This window comes from Nelumbo nucifera, chromosome 2, assembly GCF_055504915.1.
Source record: "Nelumbo nucifera cultivar China Antique chromosome 2, China Antique-T2T, whole genome shotgun sequence".
Taxonomy (NCBI): Eukaryota; Viridiplantae; Streptophyta; class Magnoliopsida; order Proteales; family Nelumbonaceae; genus Nelumbo; species Nelumbo nucifera.
In genome coordinates, this window is record NC_142650.1 from 28,861,457 (window position 1) to 28,887,912 (window position 26,456).

At 39.3% G+C, this 26,456-nt stretch overlaps 1 protein-coding gene across 1 annotated transcript in view; it reads left to right on the forward strand.

The window, feature by feature from the left end:
* The window catches only part of LOC104588618 (hydroxyproline O-galactosyltransferase HPGT2-like), a 49,717-nt gene that overhangs the window by 2,346 nt on the left and 20,915 nt on the right, over nucleotides 1-26,456 (forward strand). Inside the window, exon 7 of the mRNA XM_088898206.1 lies at nucleotides 137-209. Within this exon, the coding sequence (XP_088754332.1) occupies nucleotides 137-209 (73 nt within the window). The remainder of the gene's footprint in view (nucleotides 1-136; nucleotides 210-26,456) is intronic.

Below are 26,456 nucleotides of genomic sequence, written 5' to 3' on the forward strand. Positions count from 1 at the left end.
ACTGTGCTGTTTTGGTATTACTAATTCATTACTATTTTATATAATCCTCTTCATGTATTTCTGTTCCAGTTTTATGCATTTTGGGATCTTCTTAGTGATTATCTTGCATATTGATTTGAATATTGGATATGGACAGTGTTAATCGAGGTGATAGTTTAGATCGTAATATTGATACGGAAAATCGACAGATGAAGGATTTCTTGATTCTTTAAGTTATTGAATTTCAGGGTTTTTAACAATTTAACTCTTTGGATCTTGAAAATTTGATCACATGAGGAGATGTTGGGTCATTTTATTATGGTGTTTTCTAGGGGTACAAGTCGGGTGGGTTGGGCCAGGTTTATGGTCAACCTAGGCCTGACACTAAAATTTGGGCTTAAGGCTCGAGCCCGAACCGAACCCGAGGTCAAACCCGATCTTCCCAACCCAATCCCTGCCCGCTCTTTAATGTGATGCACTTGGGTTGGGCTCAAACCTAGGTTGGTCAATGAATTCACTCTAAAGTTTTACATATATATATATATATATATGTAAATACGTATACATATATTTATGTATTTGTGTAAATATGTATGCAAAATATATATGTATATAGGTTAACTAGTAAAAGTGCACGCGCATTGCACGTGGCAATATCAAATGATGATGATGATAGTTAGCAACCAAATGACCTTACTGATTGAACCATTAACTTATTTAACCAAGAAAATGGACTATGGTTAAGACATTAATTCATTTTTTTTCTTTGTATTTTAGCCATTTGTATCTTTACTAACAATAATTCTTATTTTTCAAACATATTTTTGTTTAATATGAAGAATATATAATATTAATGCATGTTCAAATTTTGTATAAAATTTATAAAAAAATCTATATTTTTATTTTTTATTATTTAATTTATGAGATAATAAAAATTATTTATTTACCAAGAGGAAATGCAATTCCAACATATTGTTTGAATATTGGTTTTTAATATTGTGGTCTAATCAATTATATATAATATATATGTTATTTATTATTTATTTATAAATATGTTATTTATATTGCATTTTTGTAAACTTCTTATATGATGAAAATAGTTGAAAAAATACTTATAAATTTTGTTTTTCTTTATTTCAACTATTATATTTTCTTTTCCTTTTAATAATTTATTTATTTTTTAAATTAAATTGGATTGTATCATATTCGGATATCCAACATCTTGATCAAATTCTGATTCAAAGCAATATTTATGAGATCCGATCAGATCTTCGGATCGAATCGGATTCGAATATACCCTGATTCAAATCCAATCCAATTTGTTTGCATCCCTACCAAACCACTTGCCTACAATTAGACCTGTTCATGGGCCGGGCTGGGCTTTGTATATGTGTCAACAAAATACACTTAGGCCCAAGTCCGAGCCCAACCTAATCATCGGGCCTAGGTCTTGAGCCCGAGCCCAGCCAGAAATTAGAAAATAGAATTTTTTTCTTTTTTATTCAATAAAAAAGTGTTATTTATATTAAAAACCTTCAAGACTCAAAAATAATAAACATCTCACTATTACTTGGAAAAAAAGAGAAGAACAAAGAAAAAATATTGTATATATATTTTATTTATAAAATATATTTTTATTATTTAATATATAGTGTCAAGTCGGGCTCGGGCTCAGGCCAAGCTTTTTTGAGAAAGCCCAAGCCTAGCTCGAAAAAAAGTCAGGCCTGGTGCAGGCCCAAGCCCGAGCCCGCGGGGCCCATGAACAGGTCTACCTATAATGACCTAGCTAATTAAATCAATAAAGCATTTAACATGGTTAGTAGGGTCATGTGTTATACATTAATGCTCTTTTTTTATCCTATTTTTTATCCCATTTCTATCATTAATGAAAATGGTTCTCATTAATCACACTTTTTATATGATAAATATATAATATTATAAAATGTACCCAAAATTATCTACAAATTTCTACATTTTCTAGAATTTTATGTATTTTATTATTTAACAATAACACCATGTGTTGATCCATTTGACATGGATAGTTGAATCACTAACCCACCACTTGGATGGAAAAACCATTTTTTCTTTTTTTGGTTGATTTTAAATCATGTATTCCATTTACATCGTCAATAAAAGTAATTTTTATTTTCGCATTTACTTTTGCATGTGGTAGTATCAAATGATGATGATGATGATAATAATCAACAATCAAATGACCTTACTGGTTGAACCGTTAACCTATTTAACTAGGAAAATGGACTATGATTAAGACATTAATTCATTTTTTTCATTGTATTTTAGCCATTTCTATCTTTACTAACAATAATTCTCATTTTTCAAACATATTTTTGTTTAATATGAAGAATATATAATATTAATGTATGTTCAGTTTTTTATAATATTTATAAAAAATTCTATATTTTTATTTTTTTATTATTTAATTTATGAGATAATAAAAATTACTTATTTACCAAGAGGAAATGCAATTCCAATATATTATTTGAACACTGGTTTTTAATATTGTGGTCAAATCAATTATTTATATATGTAGTATTTATAGGTTATTTATATATAATATATGTGTTATTTATTATTTATATATAAATATGTTATTTATATTGAATTTTTGTAAGCGTTTTATATGATGGAAATTGTTGAAAAAATGCTTATATTTTTTGTTTGTTTATTTCAACTGTTATATTTTCTTTTTCTTTTAATAATTTATTTATTTTTTATAAATTAAATCAAATCATATCATATTCGAATATCCAACATCTTGATTTGATTCGGATTCGAATCAATGTTTATGAGATCCAGTTGAATCTTTGGATCATATCAGATTTGAATATACCCTGATTCAAATCTAATATGCTCTGTTTGCATCTCTACCAAACCACTTGCTTACGATGACCTAGCTAATTAAATTATTGAACCATTTAACATGGTTAGTTGGGTCATGTGTTAGACATTAATGCTCTTTATTTTTTATCCTAATTTTTATCCCATTTCTATCATTAATGAAAATAATTCTCATTAATCACACTTTTTTATATAATGAATATATAATATTATAGAATGTACCCAAAATTATCGACAAATTTCTACATTTTCTAGAATTTTATGTATTTTATTATTTAATAATAACATCATGTGTTGATCCTTTTGACATGGATAGTTGAACCACTAACCCACCACTTGGATGGAAAAACCATTTTTCTTTTTTAGTTGATTTTAGATCATATATTCCATTTTTCATCATCGATAAAAGTAATTCTTATTTTCACATTTATTGTATCAAAATGCTTTATACGAAGCTTATATTTTTACGACATCATAGATTACCCAGAATGTTAGATTATTGACCTACCTACCATCTAGATATGGAAATGGTTTCATTTTCAAACTGGTTTTAAATTTTGCATTTCATTTATATCATTGATAAAATAATTATTGTTTATCATACTTATTTTTTGTTTATTTTATTAGTATATAATATTATAAATGTGCCCAAAACTGTTTCTTATTTTTTGTACTATTATATTTAAAAAAAAATATTTTTTAATTATACATCATGGGTTAACCTATTTGACCTAAAAGGTTGAACAACTAACCCATCCCCTATAAGAAGATGGTTTGATTTCCGATCAGTTTTAAGTCGTATATTTGATGTCCCTCATTAACAAAATTATGTCTATTCTATCATACTTATTTTTTAATATGACAAATATATAATAATGGAAACGTGTCTATTTTTTTCAAAATTTCCTTTTTTTTCTATATTTTTTGTATTTTTTATATTTATAGATTTGTATTATTTATTTATGACATCATGAAATTATCCATTTGACCCAAATGGTTGAAGTACTTACCCACCACCTAGATGGAAAATATGATTTCATTTCTAGCTTTATTTTAAAAATATAAAATTTCATTCTATTAATAATTATTGTGTATGGACTTGTTAATGGAATTTAATCATGATAAACAAAAGTATTTTTTTATATTTCTAAATTTATATTATTTATTTATAACATCATGAAATTATCCATTTGACCCAAATGGTTGAACTACTTACCCACCACCTAGATGAAAAATATGATTTCATTTCTATGTTTATTTTAAAAATATAAAATTTCATTCTATTAATACTTATTGTGTATGGATTTATTAGTGGAATTTAATGATGATAAACAAAAGTATAAATGTTGGATTCAATGAGAGAGAATGTGATTTGTTTAATGACTTAAATGTGAGATTTAGTGAGAGGTAATTGAATGTACTTAATGGTGTTCTTTTAATTACATTTTCTGCCCTTTCAATGGAGATGAACTAAATTCAAGAGGAGGGGTATTTTAGTAAAGAAAAATTCTAGAAGCCCATATATATATATAACACATATGTTGAGCCGGGTTCGGGCTACCTAAAGGCTAGGCCTGGGACCACCCAAAAAATAAAAAAGCCCAACCCAACCTGAGGACTGAAAATCCAAGCCCAGTTTGCATAAAATTTTGGGCTCGGGCTGGGTCCGCCCAAGTTGCACCCCTAGTGTTTTTGCTTCTAGCTAGTAGTGTTTTCTGATTTCTTTATTGCACTATTATTTTGCAGCCATTGTATAAAAATTAGTGATTATTTTTTTTGATGCAAAAAATGCTAGAGATTAGGTCTGTATGCAGCCCACCCTTCCCAAGACCCTGGATAGTAGGTACCGGCATTGGGTGATGGCCTAATTGTAATAAGGTTGAGACAACAAGTGTCTTTTTTTTTCCTTTTTTGGATTTCTCAGAGATTTTCCTTCTATACTTAAGGAGCATAAGGACTAAGGAGTCCTTTGTTAGCAAAAGAATGAGTTAATTGTTCTACTCGCTGGTCTTGCCCTTATCTCCTCTCTTCTTTGTATACACTTGACATCTCATCCCCAAAATTTAACCCATTTCTTCACATTTTCATTCTCCAATCATTGTGTAAACTCAAGGAACAACATTCTGATAACTGAGAAAGTGGAGCATTTAGAAAGAGTTTATGCATGAACACCAATGCGTCTCTTTCTTTTATTCTGTCAAGATCTAGGGTTGTTAACAGCACTTTGCCTCTTTCTTCCCTCCAAAAAACATACACACACACAAAAAAAAAGAAAAAGAAAAAGAAAAGTTAAAGAAATAATCTTAAAATCAAATTGATATATTAGAAAAAAGATGACACAAAAGCCTATCATTATGAGTTATCATTTAACAATTTAAAATTTTTATTAGAAGTCTTTAATTGACTATGGTATATAAGAATAGATGGAATCCATTCCATTCTTTCTGAACTGTCAAATGGTTTTCCTAGTCCAACAGTCTGGTAGATCATGCAAAGAATGTTCTTGACTTCTAGTAAGTTTCTTGCCATAGGGATTGCAAGTTGGAGCTAAGTGGGAATCTATCTAGTTGAGAGAGTTTAATTCTATCAACTGGTTGATGCTGGTTTTAAAAATCCATTGAGTTGTGAAGCTGCACAATGTATCTTATACAATAGAAAACACTCAAACTTGCAATGGATAGAGTCCTTGAATTGGAAATTTCTAACTGAATAATAGTAGAGGATACTGCAAAAATGGTGATAATAAATCTATTCATTTCTTTAATTGTTGAGATTGTATGAGGCAAGGGTCTTTTGGGTCATTTCATGCTTTCTGTATTTGAGTACCCATATGAGGGCTTTCATGTTATTTCTCTTTCATAATATAAATTTCATGTTTGAGAGAGTGAATAGTAACACTCTCTCCTCTATGTATGAGGCAAGGATCTTCTTCTTCTTCTCTCAACAAAACCCTCAACATTGCAACTTGTTATCAAAGTGACTAGAAGCTCTTGGGAGAATCTTCTTTCGCTGATCTTTGCTCGGAGGATGAATTGTTGATGTTTGGCTATTGTCGGATGATGTCAGTAATCTGTATAGGTAATGGAGGCAATCCCTAAAAATCACATGGTTTGATTTGTCCCGATTTTATATGAATTTTGGTATATGTCTCGTTTCTATTTGATGCCTCTATGATTTGTTGTGGGTTTTTCAAGTGGAAAATCACAGAAATTCCAGATCTGGTTTTGAGTATTGTTTCTGTTGTTTGATGGGTTCTTATCTAGTGAAACTTGGTTCTCTTAGGTCATTTTATATCTTGGGAATGACAAGAAGTGATCCCGTAATTTTTTGAACCCTAAAAGATTTTTGGGACTTTTGCTTCTCCTTCTATTTTGTTGCCAGCAATCTTTTTGGCCTTCAACCGAGTTTGATAAACTTTTTTGGGGTTTTTGTGTTTCGGTTAGGTGTTGGGGTTTTCTTTGGTTGTCAAGATAGTTGTTGGTAAAGTATGAAATCACCAAATGATGTATAGATGGGTTCCAATGTGTTTCCAGGAAACGTTGATGTTTCTAGTGGTATGATAACTATTGTAGAACTTGATGGAACCAACTTCTTGGAGTGGTTTGAATCGGTTAAGTTCACTGTTATGATCCATTTGTCCCATGTTGGTAGTATGGGATGCTAATGTGAGGTATCCCACATCAGTAGAATGGGATGCTGTTGTGGGGTATATATGTGCTTGGGTACCCTCCCTCTAACAGCTAGCTTTTAGGGGTGAGTTCTCCTAAGTTATGTATCAAATGGTATCAGAGCCTACACTATGCCTCCCAGTTGCAATCGTGCGGCACAGGTGGTGATGTCGGTATTGCAGTGTTCGGTCTGGACTAGGTGGACTAGTGCAAAGCCAGCCTGCATGGGTGCCGGGACTGTGGAAGCATGGTGGGATGTTACGATCCATTTGTCCCATGTTGGTAGTATGGGATGCTAATGTGAGGTATCCCACATCGGTAGAATGGGATGCTATTGTGGGGTATATACGTGCTTGGGTTCCCTCCCTCTAACAGCTAGCTTTTAGGGGTGAGTTCTCCTAAGTTATGTATCAAATGGTATCAGAGCCTACACTATGCCTCCCAGTTCCCATGTTGGTAATATGGGATGCTAATGTGAGGTATCCCACATCGGTAGAATGGGATGCTATTGTGGGGTATATACGTGCTTGGGTTCCCTCCCTCTAACAACTAGCTTTTAGGGGTGAGTTCTCCTAAGTTATGTATCAAATGGTATCAGAGCCTACACTATGCCTCTCAGTTGCAATCGTGCGGTGCAGGTGGTGACGTCGGTATTGCAGTGTTCGGCCGGGACTAGGTGGACTAGTGCAAAGCCAGTCTGTGTGAGCGCCAGGACTGCGGAAGCGTGGTGGGATGTTACGATCCATTTGTCCCACATCGGTAGAATGGGATGCTGTTGTGGAGTATATATGTGCTTGGGTTCCCTCCCTCTAACTGCTAGCTTTTAGGGGTGAGTTCTCCTAAGTTACGTATCATTTACTATACAAGGAGAGGTAAGTTGGGATTCATTGCAGGTAAGGATGTTAAGCTGGAAATTGAAGACCCTAAGTTTGCAAAGTGGGTGCAGGATAACTCATTGGTAATGTCTTGGCTGGTGTATTCAATGCAACCTCACATTGCTCGTAACTACATGTTCCTCTCAACTGTTAACTAGATTTGGGACAGGGGTTGTCGCACTTACTAATAGATTAACAATATTGCTAGAATACATTAGCTTCAGAGGGAAGCTTGTAGTATGCGTTAGGGGGAGAGAACAATGGATTTAGGAAGAAATGGGCCACTTGAGGGCTCTAGAATGGAAGGGTCTTGCATATGGTGAGCAGTACAAGAAGCACATTGAGGAGAATAGGGTCTTTGACTTTCTGGATGGCTTCAAATTGGAGTTTGATTTCACTAGGGAGCATATTCTTAGTGCAGGTATTGTCTCTTGGGCTACTGCTTACTCTCTTGTGCAAGGGGAAGAAAATAGAAGGGCAATCATGATGCAACCCCTTGTGATTGAGCACTCTGCCTTTATGTCATCTAAGTCCAGGTAGAGTGTTAGTAATCATTTTGTTACTAAGAAGACTAAGGATGTCATCTGTGAATATTGCAAGAGGCCAAGACATATTAAGGAAAGATGTTGGAAACTCAATTCTCACTTGAAAGTTGAAACCGAAAAAGTTTAAAATTGGAAAGAAAGACAATGCTCATTTGTCTACAAGTTGGTAATGATGGTCAGTCTTCTAATGTGTCCACCCCCTCTCATGACTCCTTTGATGTGATGGCTAAACTTTGGAGTCTCCTGTTGCACTTGGAAAAGAGTGAGGCATCCTCCTCATCTGGTTCTGGTAATCCATCCAATGCATATGCTAAAATAGGTTCTGCACTTTCTTGTTCCACCTCCTCTAGCCCATGAATTGTTGACTTTGGAGCTAGTGCCCATATGACCGACATGCCTTCACATCTTACTTCATATAAGTTTGTTGAGTTTTGGGCTGATATTATTTGTTTTTATTTACATAACATAGTTAGGGAGTTATTGGGCCTTAGACCCATTAGTTTATGCTTTTAAGTAGGGCATACTTGTCTTTGTACTCTATTTTATTTGTGAAGTATATAATCTAATGAAGGGGGTGGCCAAACCTAATTTTGGCTTCTCCTATTCTCTTCTATCTCTCTTCTCTTTCTTCCCTTGCTGAAATCTTCTCTTCTCTTCTTTCTCTTCTTTTCTTTTACAGTTTTTATTTCAAAACAGATTATTCAAACCTTTCTACTTGGTATCAGAGCAAGCTTAATGACCTTTTGAGCTGCTCCATCATGCAGCCCTAGATTGGCCGACTGCATGATGAGGTAAAGGGCTGATTGAAGACTTCAGGTAAGCTTAGTTTTTTGATTTTTTGGTGGATCTGCAATTCCCTTTAGCTGGTTTAGGGTTTAACACCAAAATCAGGAAGAACTGGAGGAAGGGGGAGAGTTTTGATTTTGTAAGACTCTTCAATTTTGACCTAGGAAGTGGTGCTCTAGTTTTCTAGGGTTCCTTGAGGTTTTCTAAAGGGGGTGGTTCAAATCCTAGCCTTTTTGGAGGTCTCTGGAGGGAGCGACAACCTCTTCTCTCTCTCTTTTCCTGCTCCTACGGAACAGAGAATCTTTGGAAGGAGGGGCTTGTAGGGTACCACTACCAAGGAGGTGTTTGAGGTTTCTAAAGGAGATAAGTACCTTTCTTTTCATCTCAAATTGATATCCTAATCTATTGTGGGAATTATGGAGGGAAGTGGACTTGAAAAAAAATTGTAGGTGAAATGGGATCAGGGGGAGGAGGTACTAGAGACCTCTTTGGGGCCGGGACAATCATTACAGTCAAGTTGGATGGTACGAACTACTTAGAATGGTCACAATCTACAAAGATGGCCATTGGTGCTCGTGGGAAATTGGGGTATGTCCCTGGTGAGGAAAAGAAACTTGAAACTAACTACTCCTGGTGGGTATAGGAAAACCACATGGCGATGACTTGGCTGTGCAATTCCATGTTGCCCCATATAAGTAAGAACTTTTTATGGGCTAACATAGCTAAGGAGATTTGGAATGGAGTAGCAGAAACCTATTCATAGAGTGAGAATGTTGCTAGAGCCTACCAATTGAGAAATCGAATGATTGCTACTAGGTAGGGAGATAAGTCTGTTCTATTTACTTTTTAGCCCTTAAAACCTTATGGTAGGAGATAGATCATTTGGAGACAGTGGTTTGGGAAAGTAGCAAAGATGCAACAACTTATTAGAAGTTGGTAGAGAAGAATGAGGTTTTTGAGTTTCTAGTAGGACTTAACCTTAAGTATGACATTGCACGGCAGCATATCCTTTCCCGAGACAATGTAACTCTCTCTCAGGCATATGCCTTTGTGTCTGGAGAGAAGAGTAGGAGGAATGTGATGATGAGGAATCCAGGCCTTGAGTAGTCAACTATGGTTAGCATAGCCAAGTGGGGATAAAGGTGGAAATGAACCGATGAAGAAAGACAAGAAGGATCTGATCTATGACTACTGTAAGAAACCTAAACACACCAAAGATACTTACTAGAAGCTTTATCTACACCTTGTACCGAGCCGACTCAGAAACAAGAAGGGAAATGCAAATATGACAGTGATTGGTGATTTATCAAGACCACCTACTACAACCTCTCTATAGTCTGTTGCAACAGCTGTAGTGAGGGCCGAATTGGAGAGATATGGGAAGTTTCTAAATTAGAGGTACATAGCCGGTTCTAACTCATTATTAGGTGGACAACAAGGTGCAGGCGGATCAAGAGGTAGTCATTCTACTTCATTTGCACATACAAGTAGTTCACATGCCACTATAAATTACGTATCCACTATAGGTAAGGGGGGACCTCCTTGGATTATAAACTCAGGAGCCTCAGAACACATGACCAACATTTCCACCATTTTCTCATCATACCACCTCTGTTCTGGTAGAGATAGAGTTTCCACTGCTGATGGATAACATGTTCCCACTACCGGGAAAGGGTCTGTCAAGATAACCAATTCCATTACCCTACCTTCTGTTCTTCATGTTCCTAGACTGAGTACTAATCTTTTATCTATTAGTAGCTTGACAAAGAATTTTGTTCAGTGATTTTCTCTCCTGGTCATTGTGTTTTATAGGATCTGGAATCAAAGAGGACGATTGGGAGTGGTTGTGAGGTGAATGGAATCTATCTTCTTGATACACTTCCCAGCTATCAGAGTCATCATGTCAACAGGAACATTGAGTTAGAGTCAGTGAGTCAGATTATGCTTTGGCATAATCATTTAGGGCATTTGTCTTTTGCTTCTTTGTGTTTTTTTTTTTTTTTTTTTTTTGTTTCCAAAGTTGTTTAAGTCTATTAGTTTGTCTAGCTTAGAGTGTGATGGTTGTCAACTTGGAAAGCATTGTAGACATTCCTTTAAAGCAAGTGGTCTATGTTCTTGTTCCTCACCGCTTTAAGGGTGTTTGGATGTGTATGCTTTGTCCATGTTCTTGGTCCTCACCTTTAAGCTAGACCCTAAGGTGAAGAAGTGTGTCTTCCTTGGGTATGTTGGAAATTAGAAGGGGTATTGTTGTTATGATCTAGTCTCTGGGAATCGGTATGTTATTATGGATGCCACTTTCTTGATCCACACCTTTTTTTCTCGGGGGGTTCTTCTCAGGGGGAGTGTTTTGGGGAAGGAAGTGAGCAACCTATACCACTTTCTATTCCAGCTCCTTTGTCCACCCCAGTGTTTGATCCACCTATCTCACCCACTTTTCCGCCACCATTGCATCCTATCTCTCAGTGTTTTACATGATAGTGCCTACAACAACATAGGGAGGTTGATTCCACAGCAAAGGAACCCATGTCACTCCCTATTGGCTCATCGGAGATTCCAAGTTCGATTGACACAAACCCAGGTATGCCTCTTATTTCCTCTGATGGTTTAGTTCCTATTGATACTACTACCCATGCTCCTAACACCATTGCAGATGACCTTGATGTCCTTATTACACTCAGAAAATGGAAGAGGAAGTGTATTGCTCATTGCATCTCAAACTATCTTTCCTGCAGTGGATTATCTCCTTCCTACCAAGCCTTCCTCTCCTCCCTTGATTCTGTGTTTATACCCAAGAGTGTTAGTGAGGCTCTCTCCAAATCTGAGCGGAAGGCATCTATGCAGGAAGAAATGAAAGCATTAAGAATCATACGTGGGAGATTGCAGATTTACCTAGTGGCAAGGAGATAGTTGAGAAATTGAGTCTTTTATAGTTGTCGCACTTGGTCATATGTCCTTTAAGTTTGTAAAACTTTTGTTTCCAAATTTGTTTAGTTTAGTGTCTCACTTGAATCCTCAATGTGAAGTTTGTCATTTATCTAAATAATGTAGAACCATATATTTGTGAGTAATAGAAGTAATGTTGCTTTCCATTTGATTCATACTGATGTTTGTGGCCCATATACCATTCCTTGAATGGGTCGGTATAAATACTTTACATGGTTCTATTTGATGAAAAGTCGGGATGAAGTTCCTATGATTGCTCAAAAATTTCGTGAATATGGTGGAAACATAGTTTGAGAAAAGAATTAGGATAATAAGATCTGACAATGCTAAGGAGTACTTTGAAAACCATCTTCATGTGTTTCTTGAAGTATGAGGAACAAGATGGAAGAGAGTGCGGTGCTACAGGTGGACGTAAGGAATAGGGAAGATGGAGGAGAGAATGAGTGTGCTTCAAGTGAGTTTAGTTGTGAGGGTAGTAGAATGGGAATGGACATTGAGAAGGTGGAAGTGCTGGTGGTAATGGAATGGGGAAAAGAAAAGGTTATGGGAGTGAGAAGTCTAGGCAGTGGGATTCTCTTGTTCATATTCCATAGTAGAGAAGCGGTGGACTGGGTGGTGGATTCTAAGGAGGTATTTGGGCTATCAAGGGTTTAGAGGAGGTATCTCTAGGTCGGATGGGGCCCACCTTATTGTTAGAAAGCGATTTGGTTTTAAGAATAGGAATTGGGAGAACTGGAAAATAGAGGGGGGGGGAGTTAGAGAATTGAGGTGGAGTAGATGGAAAGTGGAAATCAAAAATTGATTGGGTCTGGGTCATCTCAAGGTTTGAAGGGAGAGAGAAGAAGTTCTTCTAAAAAGTTAGTAGGAGGAAGCATAGTAGTAGCAACCATGTCTAGGTGATTGGGATTGTGAAGCGAAAGAAAGCAAAAAGCAAGGGTGCTTCATCAGTAGCCCTAGATAAATTTAGAGAAGTTTCAACAATGACTATCTAGACTAGTGCGGTGGCATCGTGTGGGGAATCTAGAACTAAGGGAGGAGGTTGGTGTTGGAGTGGTGGGCTTGCAACTATGTAAGGGACTCATGGTTGGGGAGATCGACAGGATAAATGAATGAGAAGTGGTAAGTTTTGTCCTTGCTCCCCTCAAGGTTGCTTTGACTGAGATTAGGGGTGAATGTGAGGGTAGTGGTGGCAAGGGAGAAGTTGGGGAAAGAAGAAAACACTGGGAAGGAAGTGAATGGGGTGACAAAGTGGACAAGGTGTATAAAAGAAAAAGGAAGATTTTAACAATAGGCGGGAAGGAGGTTGAGAGAGTGGAGAGGGAGTTGGGGTCGGGGGAAAGCATTGAGAGGGAGGGAGAAGAGGGGGCTGAGAAGGAAGAGGGAGGAAGGAACTCATTGTTGATTGAAGAAAGAGCATGTGGGAGGAGAGTAGATATTAACAAGCCATTTGAAAGGGAGGTGGAGGTGGAGAGAACACTTGAGCTATTTTTTTTTTGGGTGGGGAGGGATTTTCAACAAACACATTTGAACAATTTGAGAAGAAGAGGAGAGGAGAGAAGAGAGGGAGCAAAAAAAAGTGGTGGAGGGGGGTGAAGCCTAGACCTATTCATGGGTCGGGTCGGGCAGGGCTCGGGCCGGGCTTTCACTCTGTATTAACAGATTTTTCTAAGGCCCGATCTCGAGCCCGAGCCCGACCCGACCATCGGGCCTACAACTTGGGCCCGAGCCCGACCCTCATAAAAAGCCCGAAGCCCGAGCCTGGGCCTGAGCCCGAAATTTAGCCCATGTTGTTACTACTACTGAAGTGGCTGAATAGAGAGAGAGAGAGAGAGAAATTATAAAGAAAAAATAAAAAAATGTATATATTAAATTATAAATATATATATATTTCAATAAATATTATATTATTTATATATTTTAAATCCCGTGCCACTTCAAGAAGGTGTCGGTTCTTCCGTTCAGCCACACCATTTTGTTGTGGCGTGCGGGCACAAGAGCTCCAGTGAAGTGAGCCATGTGAAGCAAAGAACTCCGTGAGGTCACTATGAAAAAACTCTTTTGCATTGTCTGATTGAAATATTTGAATTTCGGTCTGAAATTGGGTGAAGACCATCCGCTGAAAATCTTGGATAATTTTTGGTACTTCCTCACGGGTTCGCATTGGATATACCCAAGTGTATCTGGAATAATTGTCAATGAAGGTAATGAAGTACTTGTAGCCACTCTCAAAAGGTAAAGTAATAGGGCCCCACACATCAGAATGCACAATGTGAAAAGGAAACCCAGATTTACTATTTGTTTGAGGAAATTGAGTTCTACAATGCTTGCTTAACTGACACGTTTGACAAGAAAAATTAGAAACAGACACTGACTTACACAGTTCTGGGAAAACAACTTTCAAGGACTCAAAAGACAAATGACCTAGACGACAACCATACGTCCAACCGTATTCTCCAGCATATAGAGTCCATCAACCGTATTCTCCAGCTTGAGTTCTACAATACTTGCTTAAATGACCTAGACTCTGTAACATGAAGGCCAACCGTATTCTCCAGCATATAGAGTCCATCAACCATACGTCCTTCTCGAGGCCAGATCCTGAATCACACAATAGGAAGGGAAAAAAGTCACAGAACAGTTCAAGGAATTTGTAACACTACTGACTGAAAACAAATTCATAGGGAATTTTGGAACATGAAGAACATTAGAAAGAGAAAGGCCAAGGGGAAGAGAGAGAGTTCCTTGACCAGCTATGGAAGTGTATGATCCATCAACTAGTCTCACTTTATCTATTCCGGAAAGAGGGTGATAAGTTTGAAAGTAAGAGGACATACCAGTCATGTGTTTTGACGCTCTAGAATCAATGATCCATGGAGAGTCAAGGTCGTGAGAAGTAACATGGAAAGTTGTGGTAGGATTACTTGATGTGGATGCAAAAGAGGTGGTGGGAGGAGCATCCATCTGGCGAATTGCTCTACCATAAAGCTCTAAATGGTCACGGGAGGAGTTTACAATATCCTCCCTTGGGTCAGATCCAGAGTAGCTATGTTGGCCATGTGGTGTTTGAGTCACAGTAGAAGTGGACGGCTGATTCTCCCGAGTAACCATGTTGGCCATGTGGTGTTTCTTGGTACCTTGTTGCCCGGGTCTTCTAATTACATCTAAGCCTTGCTTCTTAGGTAAATCCTGAGCCCACTTTGATTTCCCATGGAGATCAAAAGCCATGACATAACCATACTGTTCTCCTGATCCCATCTATCATGTTCTGCATTTCTTAGGCACTTGCTGATTTTCGGTTTCACAGAGAACCAAGCACAAACACTGCAACTGCAGTACTAGGTTGTATGACCTACACTATGTAGGAGTCCACAGAACAATATATGAACTGCACTTGCAGTGTAACCAGGTCTGAATGACCTACAGTTTTACAACTTTAATGCAGCTTCTCAGTTGAAAAAAAAACTCAGTAGGAACAGCAATATGAGTGGTGGTTCACCACACCTAATCGGCTGATATCCACTTTCCAGGGCAGCCGAACAGTCACTTAGGGTTTAGGGTTCATCAACAGTCCCTTAGAGAGCTGAATAGAGCAACACACAATCGGAGGAAGGGGGACAGTCCCTACTCAGATTTTGGGACATTAACAGTGCATCGAAGGAGTGCAAGAAGAGAACCACAAACAGAAAAAAATTTAGTTCAGTACCTAGGTCACCCGAACTGTGAATAGGCAGTACAGTCATGGACTCAAACTTCTCTTCAGGTCAGAACCCTCCTTCGTACATCTGGGATGGTTTTCTACAGGCTTCTTAGCCGAGTAACTCCAGTTACCAGCACCTTGGGCTGAAGGATGAAGGATGAGGAAGAAAAAACTTGTTGCAGAACCTTTTTCTGCGCTAGGAAGTTGAACAGTCAGCTTTCTTGTAGCAGAACCCTATTCGGCAGTGGAGACTAATCGCAGCACTAGAGAAAGCTTCCTCTTCCTTGTCTTCGAGCATCAGGACTATAGCTTCTATGCAACAATGGAGAGAGACCTCAGCTGGTTGTTTTCTAGGCCTGGACGGTCCTGCTCTGATACCATGTTGAGCAGGAGAAGAAGAAAGGAAAGAAGGAAGAAGAAGAAGAAAGAAGAGGCTACTGAGTTAAGGCCTCAAAAGAACTGCTTCAGTCGAGTGAAGCATTTGTATTTATACTATACTGGCCGTACAACACAAGATGTCTACAAAATTACAAAAATACCCCTATGGGCACTAAACCTGCGTACAGTACATATAATACACCTGTCAAGAGAGTCAAAAGAGCTAGTGGCACTAAAGGCAGAGGCTGTACCTGATCTGGCAAGAGAGGTGCAAGCAAAAGAATTATTCCTTAGACGGGCTAATGCTCGACTAAGGACCTCTACCTCACTAGCAGTGAAGTCCAAAGCACCAGTTCCAGAGGAATCAGCAACCTGCCCCATAGGAGAAGAAGACACTGTTGGTGAGTTATCACCATTGTTGCTGGTGACAAGATTCCCACTTGCCACATGACCCTTCTGTTGTTTCTTGTCCTTCCTTAATGCAGCTGGCTTCAGGTGAGGATACAGGACCTAACACTTTTCCTTTACATGTCTCTCACCGCCACAATGAGTATACTTGAGGTGCTTCTTGTCCGGATGTCTGTTTCCCTTAGTAGAAACCAGGGCTGAATGTTCTCTAAATTGTTCAGTTGGTTGAGTCTGAGAGTCAACTTGCATCTCCTTTCTCCTAACTTCATTCCTCACCAGATAATAAACATGGTGTAACTCGGGCAATTCATCTCTCCCCAGAATTTGTGACCTTATACCCTCATACATTGGGTCCAGACCAGCTAAGAACTTGAAGGCCCTGTTCTCTTCAATCTACTTATCATGTCTCTCCTTGTCCCTGGCATTTTCCCAATCTAATATCAAGTGATGGTCAAGTTCTTCCCAAAGACCTTCCAGAGTTGCAAAGTATGTTGCAACTGTCATATCACCTTGTCGTAAGGCAGCAATGTCTTGATTCAATCTGTAAATTCTAGCATTGTTTTTCTTCTGTCCATAGGTCTTAGACACCTTTTCCCAAATCTTGGCTGTTGTAGGAAAGTGATGAACAGTCCTGGCAACCCGAGGAGTCATAGAGGCAAGCAACCAGGACATAACTGTGGCATTCTCCTTGCGCCACACAGCATAATCTGCACTGCCAACCTCAGGTTCTTTCTTGCTCCCATCAAGGTAGCCTGTGAGGTCACGGGAAGTAATAAACAGCATTGTAGAAACGGACCACTCCCTGAAGTTGTATTCATCCAGCAGCACACTTGTAATCTGCAAGCTGTGTAGATTAGGGTTTTTCAGATTTGAAGACCTTGCCGCAGGTCTGTTATCCCTAGAAGAAACATCTCCGGATATTGAAGACATCTTGACTGCAGCCCCTGTGAAGATGGCACTGATTTAAGACTAGCTGAACCAGTTCTGAAAGTTCTGAACCAATTCTGAAGCAGGTTCTGATTAGCCGAAGTGGTCACAGCAGGCTCTGACAGCTCGCAACACAGTTTCAGACTTGCCGAGGCTGTCGCAGTTCTGAAGCAGTTCGGTTACAGCAGCAAATGAGGTGTTCTGGGCTGGTAACCAACCTGTGCTATGCAGACTCCACTTGAACTTCGAGTACTGCAACTGTAAAGAGAGTTCCCCTCCTTACAGCCAACACTAGGACTGCTGAAATCAGTCCTCAACTAGGTCTGCCCTATACAAACCTCTCTTAGCAGTCAAATAGCTGCTAACTACTAGAAACTAGTAGGACATCAGCTTCTGGGTCTTACTTCCCTTGTGCCCTACAACCAAGGGAAACCCTAGGTCGAACCTTGTGTTGTTCTCCTGCAACCCTAGGGTTTCACAGCAGCAACCCAGATAAAAAAAAAGAAGAAAGACAGCAAGAGAAAGGAGATGGCGTCGGCTGTAACCAGGAAGGCGCTCAATGCTCTGATACCATGAAAGCTGAACTACTGTAGCCGAAGTAGCAGAAAAGAGAAGAAGAAGAGATGTTGGAATGTCGAACTGCCTGACCCAGTCGACTGTACAATTATTTACATTAGTGTATAGTACAATGTTACAGAAAAAGACTGGAATGCCCCTGATTAGTGATGGGACACCCAGACAACTTAAAACACTAAACAAGCTTAGGCCCATTAACACAGGCCCAATACATGATAACTTAAACTCAAATACAGGCTAATAAGAACTCTTATCAGCCGAACCATCAGTACATAAGAAAGCCTTCAACCTAACAATGCTGTTGAGACATCTATATATCTTATTAATTGGCTTCCAACAAGAGTGCTAAACCTTTGGTCCCCTCATCTTCGGATGTGTTTGTTTTGTTTTTGATATGAGTCCTTCCAGACATAAGTTTGATTTTAAGTCCATCAAATGTATTTTCCTTGGTTACTCTCATGTTTAGAAATGCTGTAGATATTTTGATCCTTAGTCTGGTGGGAGGTATGTTTCTAAGGATGTTACCTTCATAGAGTCCTCATCTTTTTATTAGTCATCCTGTCCTTCCCTTCAAGGGGAGATTACTAGTGAAGACTGGAATTGGACTCCATTCCGCCTTCTTGTTCTTGCTTTTGTACCTTCTAGTTCTCATTCTTCTTCTCATCCTTGTAATGGGGGCATTCCATCTCCTCCTCCTCCTGTGTATCGACCTTGGTTTTGGTGGCAGTTCTCCATTAGACATGGTAAGAGGGTGGCTTCTAAAGTTGAATGCCTATCACAATCTAATCCTTTGGTCTTAAGTAATGTCGGAATCTCTTTTACTTCTATTATTGATCCTAACCTTGATCATCCTATTGCTATCTGGAAGGGAAGGAGAACATGTACCAATCATCTCATTACTAATTATGTGATGTATGATGCTTTCTCACCCTCCTATTGTGCTTACTTTTTTACCATTTCTTTTATTTTTATTCCTTGTAGTGTTATAAAAGCAATGTAGTCTCCTCACTGGAAGAAAGCTATGAACCAAGAGATGGAGACCTTAATAAAGAATTAGACCTAGGAGATTGTTCCTTGTCCTAAGGATAAGGTCCCTATTGTGTAAATGGGTGTACATTATTAAGCACAAGGCTTATGGTTCAATTGAGAGGTATAAGGCCCGACTTGTGCCCAAAGGATATACTCAAACTCATGGCATTGACCATTTGGAAACCTTTGCTCTAGTTGCTAAGATGGATTCTGTTCATGTAATTATGTCACTTGTTGGATGTGAAGAATGTCTGTCTTAATAGAGATCTGCAAGATATGTACCTCTTGGAGTAAGCTTCCCTAATAGCAAAGGGAAAGTTTGTCATCTAAGGAAGTCTTTGTATAGGCTTAAGCAGTGTCCTATAGCCTGGTTTTACAGGTTTACAAATGTTGTTTTGAATATTGGATTCTCTTGGTCTCAGGCTAACCACACCTTGTTCATAAGGAAATTTGGTGGTTTAGCTAACTATGTTGATAGTATATGTTGATGACATTGTTGTGACTAGGGATGACACCACAAGAATCTCTCAGTTAAAATCCTTCCTTGCTTTTGAATTTGAGATTAAGGATCTTGATAATCTCAAATACTTTCTTGGAATTGAAGTTGCAACATTCAAAAGGGGAATCTTCCTCTCCCAAAGAAAGTATATATATTCTTGATCTTCTCCATAAAGTTAGGAAATTGGAATGCAGATGTAAATCAGTCCTTTAATATCAAGATTAAACTTAGTGATTAGCAGAATAAAACAGGTCTGAATAATTGTACAAGAGAAGAAGATGGTGAAGAGAAGAGGTAAGAGAAGAAGGAGTCGAATGATTCTCCATTCTCCTCTAACCCTATTTTATTAAGATCTAAAAATTTGATGATGACAAGAATGCCCTTAAGTGGGCGGCCAGCATGGTAGTTACATAAAGAAAAATAAAACAAGAATAAATAACAGGCCCATTAAGTGTGGCCCATCAACATAAAATAAAAGATATTACAAGAGAGGCTGTTAGGGCCCATTCGGCCCAGTCTCTTTACACTCCCCCTCAAGCTGAGTATAGATGTCAATCATGCCCAACTTGCTTATATAGTGTGTCAATTTCCTCCTTGGAGCTCCCTTGGTCAAGATATCAGCTAGTTGCTCATCTGAGGTGATGAATGGTAAATAAACTTCTCTTGAAGAGACTCTTTCCCTTATGAAATGCCTATCAACCTCAATGTGCTTAGTTCTGTCATGTTGAACAGGATTATGTGCAATATTGATAGCAGCTTGGTTGTCACAATAGAGCATCATTGGTTTCTCGTAGTCCACCCCGAATTCCTCTAGAAGGGATTGTAGCCATAGTAATTCTGACACACCATGAGCCATTGCCTTGTATTCTGCTTCAACTGAGGATCTAGCAACTACTGATTGTTTCTTACTCCTCCAAGACACGATATTCACAGCAACTAGAGCACAATAACCAGAGGTGGACCTTCTGTCATCAATACATCCTGCCCAATCTGCATCAGTAAAGGCTTCCAGCTTCATGTGACCATGCATAGCAAATAGAATACCTTTCCCTGGAGTACCTTTCAAGTAGCACAGAACCCTTTCTGCAGCAGCTAGATGAGTATCTCTGGGAGAATGCATAAACTGACTAATAACACTTACTGCATAGGAAATATCTGGCCGAGTCATGCAAAGGTATAACAACTTCCCAAGCAGTCTCTGAAACACTCCCTTATCAGACAAAGGTTCACCATCTGTGGCAGAAAGCTTATGATTAGGATCAATGGGAGTGGAGATAGGTTTAGCTCAAAGTTTACCAGTTTCAGCAAGAAGATCAAGGACATATTTGCGTTGAGATATGAAGATACCATCCTTAGATCGAGCAACTTCAATGCCCAAGAAATACCGAAGATCTCTCAAATCTTTGATTTCAAATTCAGAGTTGAGAAATCCTTTTAGTTTACTGGCCTCTTCAATGTCATTACCCGTGACCACAATGTCATCAACATAAACAATCAAGAAGGCCACCAAAGAGTCATTTCTCTTCAAGAATAGTGTATGATCAAATTGTGTTTGAATGTAGCCAAAGGAGACAAGAGCAGCCCAAAATATCTCAAACCAAGCCTGAGGAGATTGTTTGAGACCATAAATAGATTTGTGTAGTTTACACACCTTGCCTTTCATTTCTTTCCCATACACTCTTGGAGGTAGAGACATATAGACTTTTTCATGCAGGTCTCCATTCAAGAAGGCATTTTTAACGTCAAACTGGTGTAGGGGCCAGTCAAAAGTAGCTGCTAGAGAAAGTAAAACCCTGACTGAAGTCATCTTAGCTACAGGAGCAAATGTCTCAAGATAGTCAATGCCATACATTTGGGTGTAATCCTTAGCAACCAACCGAGCCTTGAACCTCTCAACAGAGCCATCAGAGTGATACTTAATGGTAAACACCCATTTACAACCCACTGGTTCCTTCCCTTTTGACAAGTCCACAATATCCCAGGTATGGTTCTTATGCAATGCATCAAGTTCAGTCATCATAGTATCCCTCCATTCAGCTTGAGATAATGCTTCCGGTACAGACCTGGGTATCACATGGGAAGAAACAAATGCAAGAAAGGAGTAGTAGGAAAGGGAGAGAAGGCTGTAAGATAAGTGTTTGGAGATACAGTGGGTTGTACACTTCCGCTTGCCTTTGCGAAGAGCAATAGGAAGGTCAAGGTCTGGGACAGTCAGAGATGGGTCAGTAGAGGGCTGACCTGTTTCCTCAGGAATGATGGGAGTGGCAAGATGCTCTTCTGAAGGAGTGGAAACAACCTGCACATGTCTGAATCTCTGCCTTTGGTACCACCTTTGGAGAGCAGGAGCAGGAGGAGGAGGAGCAGGGATATCGGAGGTAGGTCCAGTGGAAGAGGTGGACACCCCATGATCGGGTTCACAAGGGATGGGAAGAGGAACAACTGGAGGCATAGCAAAGGGCTCACTAGATTTCTCCCCCTCAGGAGGAATACTAAAGAAGGGAGTCAACTCGGCAAAGGTGACATTCCGAGATACAAAGCGGGTGCCACGAACTGGATCAAAACAGCAATAACCCTTCTGTGTGAAAGCATATCCCAGAAACACACACTTATGAGCCTTAGGTTCAAACTTGTGCCTTTGGTGACTATGAATATGCACATAGCAAGTACATCCAAACACACGAAGAGGAAGAAAAAAGAGATCCTCATCCGGGAAGAGAAGACTAAAAGGAGTTTTAAAGCCAAGGACCCAGGAGGGCATACGGTTGATCAGAAAGGTAGCAGTAAGAACAACATCTCCCCAAAACTTTACAGGAACATGGGATGCAAACAAGAGGGATCTGACAACCTCAACCACATGCTTGTTCTTTCTTTCCTCCACCCCGTTTTGTTGTGGAGTGTAGGAACAAGAACTTTGATGAATAACCCCAAAAGTTTCAAGATAGGTGGAAAGGGTTCTCTCAAAATACTCCTTAGCATTGTCAGAGCGGAATATTTTGATACGAGTATTAAACTGGGTGAGGATGAGTTCATGAAAATTTTTCACAATAGCTGGTACTTCATCCCTGGATTTCATGAGATAAATCCAAGTGCAACGCGAATAATCATCAATAAAAAGGATAAAGTACCTGTAACCCTCATGGTTGGCATGTGATATGGCCCCCACACATTAGAGTGAACAATATGGAAAGGAGAAAGTGATCTTTTATTGCTAATTGAATAGGAATGTCTATAATGCTTTGCTAGCTCACATGATTCACAATGAAGACTCGATAAAGACACTCCTTTAAACATATCTGGGAATAGATGACTCAAAGTAGAAAAAGACAAGTGACCAAACCGAAAATGACATAATAAAATTTTGTTAACAGACTTTGACACGACTGACTCTAAGGCATCTCCATGAGGTGGTCCCAAAGCTTGATCCGGTGTGTCTAGGAAGTATATTCCGTTCACCTCATGGCCACTCCCAATCATCCTCTGAGATTGCAGGTCCTAAAAAACACAATGAGTGGGAAAGAAGGTTATGCTGCAATTCATGGACTTTGTTAAACTACTAACAGATAAGAGGTTTGTGTTAAGCTTAGGGACATGAAGAACAGAAGATAAGAACAGGGTGTCAGAGGTCTTTATATCACCTTTACCAGAGATGGGGGCAAGGGACCCATCGGCAAGGATATTTTCTCTTTCCCAGAGAGAAGGTGATATGAGCAAAAAAGGTTAGATAGACTGGTCATATGGTCTGATGCACCAGAATCGATAATCCAAGGGATTTTATGATTACCTAAAACTGAAGCATGATTTGCAAAAGCACGAGTACCTGAGTGAGCAAAAGCCGATGAAGATGATGTACTGTTGGAAGGGTGAGCTGAAGAAACTGTAGCTTCCAGTTGATTTAGGAGCCTCCCATACTTCTCAAAATCCAACTTCATTGCAGCCAACTGCTCAATGGTTGACTTCTCTTCACTCTCCTTACTTCCTCCTTCAGGTACTATAGCAACATTAGCAGTCTTGGGTTTTCCCACCTGACTGCCCTTCTTAGGGTTATTATTGTTCTTAAACCTACCAGGGAGAAGTCCAGGATGAAACTTCCAGCAGGTGTCCTTTGTATGCCGTGGTTTCTTGCAATATTCACACACCTGCTCTCTTTTCTTAGTAGGGCCCTTTGGTTTCATTCCCGCATGTGCAAAATGTTTTGTAGGTGGACTCTGCAACTGAACTTGCCGCCTACTCTCCTCACTACTTATCATAGCATATGCCTGTGAAAGAGTAACTTCATCCCTGGCCAAAATGTTCTGTCTGATAATATCAAACTTAGGGTTGAGTCCAGTGAGAAACTCAAACGCCCTATTTCTCTCCACCAGCTTTCTATACATTTCAACATCCTTTTTACTCTCCCATACCACTGTCTCCATAACATCAATTTCCTACCATAGGGATTTTAGTATAGAGTAGTAGATTGCTACACTCTTCTCCCCCTGTCTCAAGTTTTTCACATCACTTTTCAATTTGTACGCTCTGGCCACATTCAGTTTCTGTGAATAGGTCTCAGTTATACTGTCCCATATCTCCTTAGCGGAAGACATCCAGAGATAGTGCTGGCTTACACTAACCATCCTATAACAGTATAGTTCTCTTGCATCCATTTTTCAAATTCAAGGTCTGTCTCTTTGGGTTTCACTTTACTGCCTGTGAGATACCCGAGTTTTCCTCTACTACAAACATAGATTTTTATAGATTGTGCCCAAGCAAGATAGTTCGTCCCATCTAGCTTAATTGTGGTAACACCAGTCAAAACAGAATCTACTAAGGCAGGTCTAGAAACCAGCACCTGCTTGAACTCACTTCCGTTTGTCTCCATTAATCAAACGAAAATCAAAGAACAGAAATTTTGACTATGTAAACTTACTTGAAGTCAAACCAGAATTCGGGTGCTTGAAAAACTAGGGTTTTGCTCTATCCAGTAGATGGAAGGAAGAGAGAAGATGCTGCCGCACCTACCAGACTAACCCAAACTCTTCCAAACCTGAACTGCCCTCCTTTAGCAGTCACAAGACACCTTCCAAGCACAGAGCGCCACACCCGAGCTTCACCTTTCTTGGTAACCTCAAAAATCTCTAGTCGGCTAGGGTTTCGGGCAGCAGCAGAACAACATCACTTCTTGGCAAAATCTAGCCAGAACTAAACTCTCCAAACCCTTCTACCAACTAGGCAAGTGATTCTCTATACTATAGAGAACCTATCTCTCCATACACTCTTGATTTTAGAGTGTACAGGAACTAAGAAAAATAAGAAAGAGGAAATAAACCCGCTCTGATACCAAGATGTAAATCAGTCTTTTAATATCAAGATTAAACTTAGTGATTAGCAGAATAAAACAGGTCTGAATAACTATACAAGAGAAGAAGATGGCGAAGAGAAGAGGTAAGAGAAGGAGTTGAATGATTCTCCATTCTCCTCTAACCCTATTTTATTAAGATCTAAAAATTTGATGATGGCAAGAATGCCCTTAAGTGGGCGACCAGCTTGGCAGTTACATAAAGAAAAATAAACTCTTAGATGTAGCATGCTTCTCATTGCAAGTTTATATCATTACTCTCATCGGTTCCCATTCCCAAGACTGTACAGGAAGCCCTTACCTTCCCAGGGTGGCGGCAAGTCATGGAAGTAGAACTCTCTGCTCTACAACATAATCACATGTGGGAACTCTCAATCCTTCCTCCTGGTAAGCACACTGTTGGGTGTAAATGGGTCTATACAGTGAAGCATCTTCCTGATGGCAGTGTGGAACGATTGAAGGCACGGTTAGTGGTCAAGGGCTATTCTCAGTTATATGGTGTGGACTATATGGAGACATTCTCTCCTGTGGCTAAAATTGGTTCAGTTCGGGTGTTGATCTCATTAGTTGCTATGTATGATTGGCCTCTCGTACAACTTGACATAAAAAATGCCTTCCTACATGGTGATCTTGTTGAGGAGGTGTATATGGAGCAACCACCAGGGTTTGTTGCTCAGGGGGAGGCTGGTAAGGTGTGCAGGCTCAAAAAGGCAATCTATGGATTGAAACAATCTCCACATGCATGGTTTGGCAGGTTCAGTGAAGTGGTGAAGGCCTTTGGGATGAAACAGTGTCAGGTTGATCATTCTGTGTTCAGCTACAACTCAAAGGATGGGAAAATCTTGCTAGTCGTGTATGTAGATGATATTGTCATAACTGGAAGTGACAGCAATGGAATTGACAGGTTGAAAAAATTCTTACAGGACCACTTCAATACGAAAGATCTGGGGAAGCTAAAGTATTTCCTAGGAATAGAGGTTGCGAGGTCAAAACAGGGGATCAACTTATGTTAGAGAAAGTATGTTCTTGATCTACTTGAAGAAACAGGGTTGTTAGGTGCTAAACCAGCAGAGACTCCTATGGAACTCAATGCCAAGTTAAGTGTGGATGCAGGTGAAGAGTTTGATGATCCTAGAAGATACAGAAGGTTGGTGGGAAAGTTGAACTAACTGACCATTACCCGACCAAATATATCATTTGTTGTGAGTGTGGTGAGTCAGTTTATGCAACATCCCCGGGTTCCTCACTGGGAAGCTGTTCTGAGAATTGTTAGGTACCTAAAGGGTGCTTCAGGTCGTGGTTTGTTATACCAAAAGGGAGGAACTCTTGAGATAGTAGGGTACACAGATGCTGACTGGGCTGGCTCTATATCAGACAGGAGGTCAACCATAGGGTATTGTACCTTCCTGGGTGGCAATCTTGTAACTTGGAAGAGCAAGAAACAAACAGTGGTGGCAAGAAGTAGTGCAAAAGCAGAGTACAGGGCTATGGTCCACACCACATGTGAACTAGTATGGCTGAAGAACTTACTACAGGAGATGGGTTTCTCAATTGACAAACCCATGAAACTATACTGTGATAACCAAGTTGTTGTTCACAGAGAGGCCCTTGAGTGGGTAGGAAAATACAAAAACAGAACATTACAGAGTATGGGCCCAGAATAAGGCCCACAATAGAGAGAAACATAACATAACATGAAATGACAGTCTATGGGCCATTCGGCCCATCTTCTCTACACTCCCCCTCAAGCTGAGCATAGATGTTAATCATGCCCAGCTTGCTAGTGTCATGTTGAAGTCTTGCCTTGGAAATGCCCTTGGTGAGGAAATCTGCCAATTGTCCTTCAGAAGTAATGAATGGAAGACACACTTCACCGGAGGAGACTCTTTCACAAATAAAGTGTCTATCAACCTCAATATGTTTGGTTCTATCATGTTGTACCGGGTTGTGAG